The 12,808-nt window shown below is 54.0% G+C and overlaps 1 protein-coding gene across 6 annotated transcripts in view; it reads left to right on the top strand.

Annotated features, from left to right (window-relative positions):
- Positions 1-3,376: 3,376 nt before the first annotated feature.
- OTOF (otoferlin) overlaps positions 3,377-12,808 on the top strand; it is a 100,006-nt gene continuing 90,574 nt past the window's right edge. For 2 of the 6 annotated variants that reach the window (XM_032301250.1, XM_032301255.1), the window contains exon 1: positions 3,377-3,680. In XM_032301250.1, the coding sequence (XP_032157141.1) occupies positions 3,602-3,680 (79 nt within the window). In that variant the 5' untranslated portion in view covers positions 3,377-3,601. The remainder of the gene's footprint in view (positions 3,681-12,808) is intronic. The other 4 variants (XM_032301251.1, XM_032301252.1, XM_032301254.1 and 1 more) reach the window with 2 other exon arrangements.

Genomic DNA, 12,808 nt, shown 5'->3' with positions numbered 1-12,808 from the left:
GGCGGCATGGGAGAAAGCCTGGGGCCCAAAGCCCCCAGCCAGCTGGTTCTCTTAGGCCCTCTCTCCCCTCCCTGAGCTGGCCAGACCAAACCCCTGCTGAGCTCCAAAGCTCTGAGCCTCTTTGAATGAAGGTGAGGGCCTCTAACGCCTGGGCAGATGGCCTGGGGCTGCTGCAGGAGCCTTGACAGGCGATCCTGGGCCCCGGGGGGAAGCGGCAGGCCGGAGGGAGGGAGAGAGCTGAGAGTCAGGGGGTGGCTGAGAAGGCAGGGAAGCCTGGAGGCAGCTTGGGAGAAGGCCTGGGGTCCAAAGCCCCAGCAAGCCGGCTCTCCCAGGCCCTCCCTCCCCTCCAGAAGCTGGCCAGACCCAGCCCGTGTCTAGCTCCAGAGCTTCAGGCATGCTCAGGTGGAAGCAAAAGCCCCAGGCACTGGCCCACGGTCCTGAGGCTGCGGCAGCGGGTCTCTACGGGGCGGCCCCGGGCCCAAGGGAAGTGGCAGGCCTGCGAGAGAGAGAACTGAGAGTCCGGGGGTGGGTGAGAAGGCAGGGAGGCCTGGAGCCAGCTTGGGAGAAAGCCTGCAGCCCAAAACCCTCAGGAAGCTGCTCTCCCGGACCTTCTCTCCCCTCCAGGGGTCAGCCAGACTCTGCCCCTGCCTAGTTCCAGAGCTCCCGGCTGGCTCTGGGTGGAAGCGAAAGCCCCAGCCACCCCAGTCTGGTTCTGTAAATGGCAGTGGATGAAGACCACAGATGCTAATGGTTCACAGGATGTGGCTGCCACCAGGATTCTCCAAAGACTTTCCCTGGCAAATGCCAGTGAAACAGAGGCGAGCCACAGGCTTCCCAGAGGCTCAAGAAGCAGAAGCACTGAAGCCTGGTGGGAAGGGAGCTCTAGGCAAAGGGATGGTTGCAAACAAACTCAGTGGAAGGAAAATGTCCTCCAGAATGCAGTCATGTCCGTATTTTTCTAAATTCTCCCTGGGGAACTTGTCCTACAATAAGGAAAACATTAGTCAAAGGCCCCCAGCCCTGGTGAGGTTGACCACCCACTCCCTCCCTCCCCCATCAGGGCTGCCCAGCCAGTCCTGCTCGTAAACCCACCGCCTACCTGTGTTCTAGTTCATCTGTCTTTTCTGCTTGGGACCTGGTGCCGTCCATACCCTATTCATCCCTGAATCTAAACACCTGGCTCTGGAAGGAATTCAGTAAACGTTCATTACATAATTTATATACTGAGTTACCAAAATGGGTAATAGAAGAAAGGAAATTAAAAAGCGGGATATGGCCGGGCACAGTGGCTCACGCCTGTAAACCCAGCACTTTCGGAGGCCGAGACAGGTGGACCACTTGAGGTCAGGAGTTTGAGACCAGCCTGGCCAAAATGGTGAAACCCTGTTTCTACTAAAAATTACAAAAATTAGCTGGGTGTGGTAGCACGTGCCTGTAGTCCCCCTAGTTGGGAGGCTGAGGCAGGAGAATCACTTGAACCCAGGAGGAGGAGGTTGCAATGAGCCCAGATGACTCCACTGTACTCCAGCCTGGGTGACAGAGTAAGACTCTGTCTCAAAAAAATAAAATAAAATAAAAGCGGGATCTATCTTAGGTTTCAGAAAGGTCAGCTGACGGCACTGAAACCTGCTAAGTGGAAATGCTACCATTTTATGGATGTGGAAACAGATTCAGCAGAGATCAGTGCCTTCGCTGGGGCAGGTTCATGGGCTTTTTTCTAAAGATGCAAATGTTATTAGAGGCCTCATGAAATTCACCACCTTCAGAGGAGGACCTCCAGAGAACCAAGGGAGGAGATGTTTTGTTTGTTTGTTGTTTTTAACCTTGTAGCCACCAAGCCTTAAAAACACAGACCCCCTGATGACCTCATGGATAGAAAATGCTAGTTGTTTGTTTTTTTTTTAAAGAGACATTAAACTAATTTAGCTTTTGAAATTAGAATTTGCATTCACTTGTATTTAATAAACAGAATACTCTAAAACATTTTTAAATTCAATATGATTAGATAAATGTGAGAAAGGTAAGCAAGAACTGGGCGAGAAAAAGGGCAAAGAAAGAAAAAAACATAACTAGGAAAGAAAAGGTAAGGCACAGTAGCAAGGAAATATCTAGAAGGAGGAAAGAAAGCTCTTGGGACATCCCGTAGGTTATTTGGAATGTAGAATTCAAAGGCAGTAACCTCTTGTTATCATGCTGTGAAAAATTAGTATTCCTCTTTTTAACCTGTAGATTCTGTTTCAGGTAGATCCCTGAGCTCACTCTTTTATCCTGTCAACTGTAATTGGGCATCCTACCGTGCACAGGATACCATGTGGGGCTCTGGGGTGCAGTGATGCTGTGCTCCAGAGTCTCCCTGGGGTCAGTAGCAGAAGAGGCAAGGGGAGCAGTCCCAGGACTCTGTAAGATGAGCGGGACACGAGCAGCACAGAGGAGAACCCCAACCCAGGCGGGGTGCAGGTGCAGAGGCACCTCCAGGAGCAGGCACTTGAACTGAGTCCACGATAGGGTGGGGGCATTCCACCAAGAGCAAAGGGCAAGAACAAGGGTGCAGATGACCCTGCACAGGCTCCAGCATCAGGGATGCTGGCCCCCAGGGTCCCTTTCTTTGGTGTATGCTGCTGGAAGACAGGAGGGGTAACTCTCCTTTGGTCCTTAGAAATTTCACTATAGACATCCCTTCTCCTGCCTCTAGCAGGATTAGAGCAGAAGGCCATTCAATTCTGCTCCTCTGGCTGGAAAGCAAACATTAGCCTGGCTTACCCTGGCTAGCCTGCCTGACCTCCACCCTTGGGCTGGGACCACGTTAGCGCCCTGGATCCTTAAACATGGCCCCTGGTAGCACATAAGCGTAAGCCTCTGCTGCCTCCACAACCAGGCATCTCCATCATGCGTGGCCTGGTCCTGAGCTTCCCCTCAGGCAGCAGCCCCAGCCTCTCTGCTTCCTGAGATTCAGAAACAGTGATCCCGGGGCAGAGCTTGGGGCCCAGCCACTTAGGGGCACAGTATCCATCAGGGAAGAGGCGGGGGCAGGTGAGCAAATACATCCCCTTCTTCTTGTAGCGTGCCCCTGTGGGTGGGAGTGCCCCTTGCCCTGTACCCACCCCACCCATGCTCATGCCCACTCCTCTCTGCCTACTGCTGGTGGCAGGGCTTGCTTAGCAGGGAAGCAGCAGAGCCCTGCGGGGTGGTGGGCAGAGCTTCCCTTCTAGGAGCTGGGAGAAGACACCTGAAGCTGGATAGGGCTTTATCTGGGAGCCGGTGGCTGCTGAATAATGAATTCCAACTCTGCTGCACTCCCGGGCTGCACACTGCGTGCACACGCACGCGCGCGCACACACACACACACACACACACACACACACACACGCTGGGCTGACAACTTGGAGGGGCGGGGGCTGGCAGGGCTGTGAGGTTCTGTGAGTCGCTGCAGGAGCAGCTTAGCTCGGCTTGGTTGCCTTGGTCTCTGTGGGCAGCATTGGAGGGGGTTCAGGAAGAGGAGGAGGAGGCGGCGGCAGAGAAGAGAGAGGCGTGTGAGCCACACTCCACGGGCTAGCTCCTTCCCGCTGCTCTTGCCTGGCGGTGCCAGGCAGCCCGCACTGGCATGGCCCTGCTCGTCCACCTCAAGACGGTCTCGGAGCTGCGGGGCAGGGGCGACCGGATCGCCAAAGTGACTTTCCGAGGTAGGGAAGACCCTGTCTCAGAGGGACGCCAGCTCTGAGAGCTGGACCAGCCCATGTTCTGGAGGTGGCCGGGGATAGGACAGGGCTGCGAGGAGGGGTGGGAAAAGTTCTAGCAGGGGCTGGGGTGATGAGCCTTTTCACAGGTAGCCATTTGCCTGGGACTGACTGGTCATGGTGATTTCTGGAAACTCAGGGTCTCCTTGCACTTGCCAACATGCCAGTGCCTGGGCAGGGTGCAGAGCCCTCTGCCTGGGGAGGCACAAGTGAGGATCACATCACTGGGCTCAGGGAGACCCAGGAACCCCTCCTCCTCTTTCTCCCTCTCCTGCAGGCTGATTTCCTTGAGCCTGGGACTCCCAGAGTGGCTGGGAGAAAACAGGTAGTCAGTAGCTCCTTGGGCCCCAGCATCATGGGGGACACTGTTGGCTTCTCTTAGATCTATTCATGGGTGGGGACCCTGGGAACATCCGGCTTATCTTCTGCCAAGTCTTTTTTCATCCTTTTCACTCGTGTGTTCAGTGACTATTTATCAGAGTCTACTGTATGCCAAGGAGAGGGCTAGAAACACAGAGCCGAGCACAACCCAGCCCCGGCCCCAAGGAGCCTGCATATGTTGGGCAGGTGTGGGACAAGCAGGACAGGCATGTGAGACAGAGGATGGGGTGAGCCCAGCATGCCAGCTACAGAAGCAGCACCCTCACCCAGGCTAGTGGCTGGTGGTCAAGGAAGACTTCCTGGAGGAAGCAACACTCAGCTGATACCCGAGGGCCCAGCAGGAGGGAGCTAGGGGAGGAGGTAAGGACCGGGCAGGCAGAGGGAACAGTGTGCTCAGGGCTGAGAGAGGAGCTGAGACTCTGGAACTGAAAGAGGCTCCATGTGTCTACAGCGCAGAGAGGGTGCAGGAGCAGAGGCTGGAAAGCCAGGCAGGGCAAGGAGGTGAGGCTGGACCTGCCCCCGAGGGCAGTGGAGCCCCTGAGCATTTTAACTGGGGAAAGGCAGGGCCAGGCTGACTCTGTCCTTCACCACCCACCTCTGCTTCTCCATGTGGTTGCTGCCCAGCTCTGGGGGTTGGGAGTACTTTTCACTAGACATGGCCCCTTCTCCCAAGAGAGGGGTCTGAGAGTGGGGGTGGGGACGAGGAGGTGAGGAGGGGGCAGAGAGGACCCCACCATGCTGAAAAGCAAAGTGAGCCTCGGGGCCCAGGCTGGACACGGTGCCTGAACCTCTGTTGGAAGGGAGGGGAGAAGCCATTGGCAGAACATTCCAGCAGGAACCCCGGGGCACCCACAGCACCTCCTCAGAGACCCTGGGAGGCCCACACTGCACTTGTGTTCATAGCGACAGGCAGGGGTAGAAGTGATGGCAGTATCCCTGCTGGCCAGAGAAGGTCAGGCGGGGGGAGGCGGGGGGAGGCGGGGGGAGGCGGGGGGAGGCGGGGGGAGGCAGTGGGTCTGGGTTGCCTGTTGCCTCCCGCCCCAACCCAGTGCCTGCTTTCTCTGCAGCACCCTCATCTCCTCTGTGTGCCACCTGCCGGCTCATGCTGGCTTTAGAAAAGCAAATTCGTCCTTTCGTCTGTGAAATGTGGCCCTGAGCCCCACGGGCAGCACGGGGTGGGGCTGTTAAGCTACAGGTTGCTGTCCTGTTGCAGCTGTGCTGGGACGGTCCAGACTGCACCAGACAGGCCCATTTGCAGGCTGAGAAACCAAGGCTTAGGGGTGAAACACTGTGCGTGGCATTCACAGAGGGGCCGAGGCACAGTGCTCCCAGCTCTCAGGACCTCATCCCGAGTGCTCAGTCCTGCAAGCTCTTTATCTCTCGCTGGGCCACCGGGAGGCCAGCACCTTATCAATCTGACACCCATCTCCTCCTTGGAGCAGTGAAGGAGCTGGGCTTTCAGCCTCACTGACCACACAGGAATTAGCCTATTTGAAACCCCTGCTCTCCAGACTGAGTGGAGAAGTCACTTCCAAGCTCCACATTGGCAGGAGGTGGCCATGGGCAGAGCTCCTGGAGCAGGGCACCGGGCAGCAGGAACAGGCAGATGGCAAGCAGTTTCCAGAAAGTTCCTTTATTACAACCAGAGGTGTCTCAGCTGCTCACTTGCTGTGTCCAGCAGTTGACAGCTGTAGGCATCCCCAAAGACCAACCCTGACCACAACTCAGAGGGATCAGACCTGCTCTACAGTGTTCCACAGCCTCTCCTGGCACACACAGCCACTGGGGGCCAAGCAGGTCCTCTGCAGGGGAAGCCAGAAACTGGCAAACACACAGAAGGAGACACTGGCCCCAGGTTCCCCAAGCCTTTTGAGTGAAGCTTAATGTCAGGGTGGGTGAGGAAGCCCTCGGTGAGCTGTGCCCATTGGCAGTGGCCCCAGGTAGGCCAGAGCAGCTGGTTGACATACGGCTTGCCTTTCTGTGCTGTGCCATCCAGATCCAGGACACTAAGGAAAGAGCCCTGCTGGGCTATCGTGGCCCTCGGTCCTACCTGGGTTCTGCCACTTACTTTGCCTGACTCTCAGTTTCCTCATCTGTAAAATGGGCATGATAGTAACACTCACTTCACTAGATTGCTTCAGGGAACCATAGGTATGGAAGAATTTGAGGAAAGAGTATCCAAATGGCCTATGTGTTTGTGAGGTGATCATTCTCGTTCTCCTTGGGAGCAGCTGCCGGCCCCTGAGGTATCTTTTCTCCAGCTCAGCTTCCTCCCTCTGTAGGCCAGGAGTGAGCAGCGGCCCCCGTTTGACATATAAAGGGAAGAGGAGAGCGTGTCTGAGGGGTTCCAGTCTGTGCCAGGAGCAGGCAGGCTGGGCCTGGCCTCTGCTCTGCAGGAGCCTCCACTAAGATGTTCCTCATTAACCCAGGCAGGCAGACCCCCGACCCCTGTTTGCATCTGGCTGGGCATGCACCAGCTTTGCCTGTGGCCACCTCTTCTCCCACCACCCTCAGGTCAGTCGGCCCCATGTTCAGGCTTGCTCAGTGCTCCCAGCCAGCTCTGTATCTAGCTCTTAGCTCTTACTGCCCTGGCCACTCCTAAGCTGGTCCCACCCTGTTTGTGCATTTCCTGAACATGCCGATGTCTGTGCACAGGCCTGGGACCCTGAGGTGAACGGGTCGGCCTGGCCCTCCAGGAGTTACAACCCCATTGGGTCAGACAGGAGGTAGAGAGTCCTGGGTGAGCCTCGATTGTGCCTGCAGGCCACGGGGCTCAGCTGGGTTTCCCATTAACAAGATGGAGACAGTGGTCCTCATTTAGCTCAGAGGCCCGCAGTTCCCAGGAGTAATCAGGAGTGGGCTGTCTGGGAAGGAGCCGTCTTGACCACAGGTTGCTACTCAAAGAGAGGAAGTATTCGAATCAGATGTTCCTTTATCAACTCCTGAGATGGTTTCTGCAAAAAGGGTACTCCGTGGACAGATTGCTACGGGAGTACTCTTTCTGCAGGGAGTAAAAAAAATTGCTTTGCTGAGAGATCCTTTGTTGTAGAAGATAATCATTTTTCTTTGCGGCACGGAGCATCTATTTCCAACAATCACAGACCCACGGAACGCAGGGTGAATGGTCTCGAGGTTTTTTTAGTCCAACCTCCTGTCCAGTGCTGAGCCCCGAGGCTGGGGGACCTGGGCTGCCAGGGAACCACGTGACTGGGCCAGCCTTGATGTCTCCCTTCTCTTTCCATCCCCTAAGCCTTCTTGACAAAACCTGTGGTTTGGGGATTTTCTGTGTGAGGCAGGGCCGTCTGAAGGCCGGGCCTGGCTTCCACATAATTCACCTGGGCTGGGAAATGGCGCAAAGCTTTGCAAGGCCAATGCCCCCTCTGCCTTTTCATTCTTACTCCTCTTCACACCCTAACCCCGACTCCCATCCTGCTGTGTTCCCACTACATTCAACTTCTAGCCATTCCCAAAAGATACCACACCCTTTTACACCTCCAAGCCTTGAAACATTGATCATGTTTCTTCTGCCTGGAATGACTGCCACCCCCCACCTAGAGAACACCCATTAGTTCTGCTCGTCCTTCAAGGCCCAGCTCATGCGCTACCGCCTCCATGAAGCCTTCCCCTCTTCTAGCAGCACTTCACGCACATTCTTCCTACTGCTCTGCCACGGCACATTGCAGTTTAGAAACTGGCCACACCTTGGAATGCTGCCCTGACTTTTGAGCCTCTTCAAGACAGACATCAGACATGGTTTCTGTCTCAGAGGCATTTGCTGTGTCATGGGTCTGAGCTCTTCCACTGTGGCCCTGCCACTCTTTGGTTCCATTTCCCCAACTGCGAGCTCCCACCCCACAACTTTCTGTCCAAGGAGGATCAAGGGACTGAAAAAGGCCTCAAGAGTCAAGAACTAAGAATCCTGGCTCTTACTCCCTCTATCAACTTCCCCAGCCCAGAGAATCTTCCAGGGCTCCAGAGAGGCTTAATAAATATTAGCAAGTTCAGCTCCAGCCCATAGGTGGGAAGCAAGAGCAATTGCATGTGTCAGCCAGAGTCAGTTAGGGGAAGACAGAGGAAGTAGGAAGGGCAGATGGGAAGGGAGGTAGGAGCAGGCTCTGAGTTGGCCCCTAGAGCCCAGAAGTGAGGCAGGAGTTTTTATTGAGCCGGGGAAGGGGTAGTATTTAAGAAGCCATTGAAGGATCATGCTCATTGGCAGGAACAAAGGCCATGAAGGGGCCGGGCATGGTGGCTCATGCCTCTTTCCGAGCCTTACTATGACTACACATGGTGCAGGGTGGGGGACGGGGCAGGGTCTCAGCATCTGACAGAGGAGAAGAAATATATACACGACCGGGGCGCGGTGGCTCACACCTGTAATCCCAGCACTTTGGGAGGCTGAGGCGGGTGGATCACGAAGTCAAGAGATTGAGACCATCCTGGCCAACGTGGTGAAACCCTGTCTCTACTAAAAATACTAAAATTAGCTGGGCATGTTGGTGCACACCTGTAATCCCAGCTACTTGGGAAGCTGAGGCAGGAGAATCACTTGAACCCAGGAGATGGAGGCTGCAGTGAGCCGAGATCATGCCGCTGCATTCCAGCCTGGCGACAGAGCAAGACTCCGTCTCAAAATATATATATGTATATATATATATATATATATATATATATATATATATACACACAGAGGTGAAATGAGGGCAGTATACAGGAGGGCCGCGGTATGCTCAGGGGTGGGGGTAAATCACAACAATGTTCAGAGGATGACAGCTTACTTAGAGCTACAGAGCCCAGGGAAGGCTTCCTTAGCAGGAAGAGGAGCAGGAGGAGGAAGTGTGTAAGCCGGGTCTTGAAAATCCGTGCCTGTCTGCACCCATGGAGATGCAGGAGGTGAGGAATTGGTGATGGAGGAAGGTGAAGTCATTCTGGGTGAGGGACTGACCAGACCAGAGGCTGGAAGAGGAGAATTGCAGCCAAGTACTGTGACGAGGAAGCCACATCACGTAGCTGGAGCAGAGGCTATAGAAAGTGGCAGAGGGAGAGCAACTGGGAAAGGCACAATGGGCCTGGGGAGTGAATGTGCAGGAGGAGCTGCAGCTGAGGCCCTGGGGACGAGATTTCTCCTTACTGTTGGCTGCAGGCACCACCTCAGACTCCACATTAGATTTATTTTCCCAAGAAAAATGAGGGCGCTCTCCCTCTTGATGATAAATATATCTACTATTTGGAAACTTACCTGCTGTCCCTGGTAAAGGAGGCAGAATGCCCAGTGACCCCATCCCTGAGATGCTCCTTCAATGCCTAGGCCTGCCTATGGGCTCTGGTCCAGCCTAGCACCCCCTCTGTTGGACGATGTGGGGTTGGCATCGTCCCTGCTGAAGGCGGCAATGCAGGGGACCCTTACGACGACCTTGGCAGCCTGTGGCTGGCTATGGACACAGCCCTACGCTTTTGCTGTAGACCCAAGAGATATGCTCCCTGCAGCCTCCATTCTTCAAAGCATACTCAGATCCCCTCACCACACCTGGGGAAAATTTCTGCCTAAAGCCCCACGTAGAGAGTGTTCTCTCTTCCTCCCTCCCCCAGAGCAAGCCACTGCACGCCAGAGAACAGCAGGCAGAGCACATAGAAAATTTCCCAGGCTTCTCCTGCTTCGATAAGTAAGAGTGTGTTTTCATGTAATGGAAATGATGGTAAAACTGTCTTCTGCTGCAAAAGCCCTCAGGAAAAAGCTGCCAGAAATGTGCTCAAGAACAGACTTGCAAGCCATTTCTCTGAACTGGGAAGTCTTGGTTATCTTAGCCATCGTTACTGACCACACAAAAGCCACACCTCTCCCACCCACTCCCATCCCTGGGTCTCTCTCTTTCTCTCTCTTTTTTTTTTTTTCCTGTTGCCCAGGCTGGAATGCAGTGGCCCAATCATGGTTCACTGCAACCTCAGCTTCCCAGGTTCAAATGATGCTCCCACCTCAGCCACCTGAGTAGCTGAGATTACAGGCACACACCACCACGCTCAGCTAATTTTTGTATTTTCAGTAGAGATGGGGTTTCACCATGTTGCCCAGGCTGGTCTTGAACTACTGGGCTCAAGTAACCTGCCTGCTTCAGCCTCCCAAAGTGCTGGGATTATAGATGTAAGCCACTGCACTTGGCCTTATCATTTTTTTTAAATTTTTTATATAAAAAACCTCAAATATATATAAGAGCGGGGAGAGCAGTCTCATGGCCCCATGTTCTCCCATCCAATTTCAGCTGCTATGGATTCATGACCAATTTTGCTTCATTTGCATCCCATCCTACTTCCCCACCCCAAATTACTTTGAAGAAAATCCCAAGCCCCATACCATTCCATGTGTAAATATCCAGTACATAGCTATACAAGATAAGAACTGAAAGAAATACCACATACTTTGTCATTTTAAAGAAATTAATAACAATTCCTTAGTACTATCAACTAATCAGGCAGTGATCAATTTCCTAATTGTCAATGTCATAATTTTTCCCCCAATTTATTAGAAGCTTCATTTTAATGTGTTTTGTAAATCAGGTATTGAATCATGTATTCACTCGTTCTGTTGATGAACAGCTGTGTGCCAGGCACTATTCCAGGCACTGGGGGATGGCGGGGTAATGAGACAGACGTGGTTCTTGTCCTCAAAGGGGGAAGACGACTGCTGCACCTATCATCATGAGGAGCATTCTGGAAAGAAAGGCACAGGTACCCGGGCAGCTCATGGCGAGGAAACCCACTTAGCCCAGGAGGCCAGGAAGCCACCCCAGTAGGTGAGCCAGAGTCAGTTAGAGGAAGACAGAGGAAGGGCAGATGGGAAGGGAGGTAGGAGCAGGTTCCCACTTGGCCACCAGAGCCCAGAAGTGAGTCAGGAGTTTGTATTGAGCAGGGGGAATCGGCGATATTTAAGAAGCCTTTGAAGGATTGCAGCTCGGAACAAAGGCCACAAAAGGGCCCAGCGCAGTGGCTCACGCCTGTAATCCCAGCACTTTGGGAGGCCAAGGTGGGGGGCGGGTGGGGGGGACCACTTGAGGCCAGGAGTTTGAGACCTGCCTGGCCAACATGGTGAAACCCTATCTCTGCTAAAAATACAAAAATTAGCCAGGCATGGTGGTACATGCCTGTAATCCCAGCTACTCAGGAGGCTGAGGAGAATCACTTGAACCCAGGAGGCAGAGGTTGTAGTAAGCCAAGATTGTGCCACTGTACTTCAGCCTGGGTGACAGAGTGAGACTCTGTCTCAAATAAAAAGCCATGAAAGGCTTCATCCTAGGCAGAGGGTCTAGGGGCTAACACTAGTGCAGCTGTGTGCCAGGCCAGGTGTGGAGATGCATCAGGGGAGGGTGGAGGGGAGGCTAGAAGGCAGGGCGGGTGGGGGAAGCAGCCAGACACGGAGGGTCTTTGGTGTCACACTGGAGACACTGTTAGCAGGAGAATAGGATGCTAAGATCTTGTTTTGGAGAGAAGATTCTAGAGGTGAGGACTGTGGGCAGGGATGACGGGGAGGCACCCAAGGCAGGCAGAGGGCTGAGAGCCTCAGTAGGAGGCATGAGAGAGGAAGGAGCAGTGCTGGAATCCTGGAGTGAGTGAGAGGGCAGGACAAGTGGCCTCAGGACAAGAGTACACTGCGGCCTGGGGGGACACCACGGACCCAGGGATTTGGGGTACAGGGCCTTAGTCAATTCTCTAGATTCCTGCCAGCTGCTGACACCCTGAATTCTGGCAAACATGTGGATATCAGGGTGAAAACACCCGGAGCCGTCACCATCCAGGTGGATGCCTTGAGGGCAAGCCCCTTGGCTGCTTTCCCAGGGACAGTACAAAGCATGGCACAGAACAGACCTGGCATAGAAGTGGGAGCAAGGAGCACCACCTGTGGGTGCGGGAGCAGTGATCAGTTAGCAACAGGGCCCCTGCAGCCTGCCACCCAGGCAGCACCAGACAGTGACCCATTTCTCTCCATGGCAGTTCGAGAAAAGGCTCCTGAGACAGGGACTATCATGTGATCATTTTTACCCTAGACCACTTGACCGCTTTCTGTCTGAAATGATCAACCCACTAGATGCTGGCTCAACAGTCCTCGTTTCTATTTTATTTTCTTTTATTTCAAAGCAGAAGGGCTAATCCGCTGAGTTGGAAATCAGTGTTCACCCGCTGGCTTTTTTTTCTAAACCAAAGTTTAAGATAAAGTCAGGGCTGCGGTTTCAACAATATTTTTACCCTGTCAGAGGGTAGAAGAGTCCCCTCCCATTATACCTCATTGTACTCCCAGTGCCTGGCACAGAATGGGTACCCTACACACTTGTGGATCACTGGGACCACTAGCTTAAGACCCAGCAGTTGCTGACTGTGTGGGTGGCACTGTCCCAGGCTCAAAGACAAACACCACAGGCCCTCCCTGCCTCAGTGCCAGGGTCTGAAAAACGGGAACCAGCACTCTCAGTTGCAGGGCAAAGCCAGAGTTTGAGTGAGGGTGTGGAAGAAGTACGGGTTCCAGCCGAGCCAGAGAGAGGGGGTTTATCATCCCTGCCCTGCCCCTGCCTCTCAGACGAGTCCCTGACCCAAGCCCAAGTTTCCATGGTGTAAACCCAGGTGTTAGCAGGGTGGGTTGAGGGGAAATACATGAGTGGAGGCAGAAATGACATTTGAGTACAATTTGTGGAAAATAAAGGGTTATAGTT

This window comes from Sapajus apella, unplaced genomic scaffold (assembly GCF_009761245.1).
Source record: "Sapajus apella isolate SASKATOON/1434 unplaced genomic scaffold, GSC_monkey_1.0 scaffold44, whole genome shotgun sequence".
Classification (NCBI taxonomy): domain Eukaryota; kingdom Metazoa; phylum Chordata; class Mammalia; order Primates; family Cebidae; genus Sapajus; species Sapajus apella.
The sequence above is the reverse complement of the archived record's forward strand: the minus strand, read 5'-3'. Positions and strand labels throughout refer to the sequence as shown.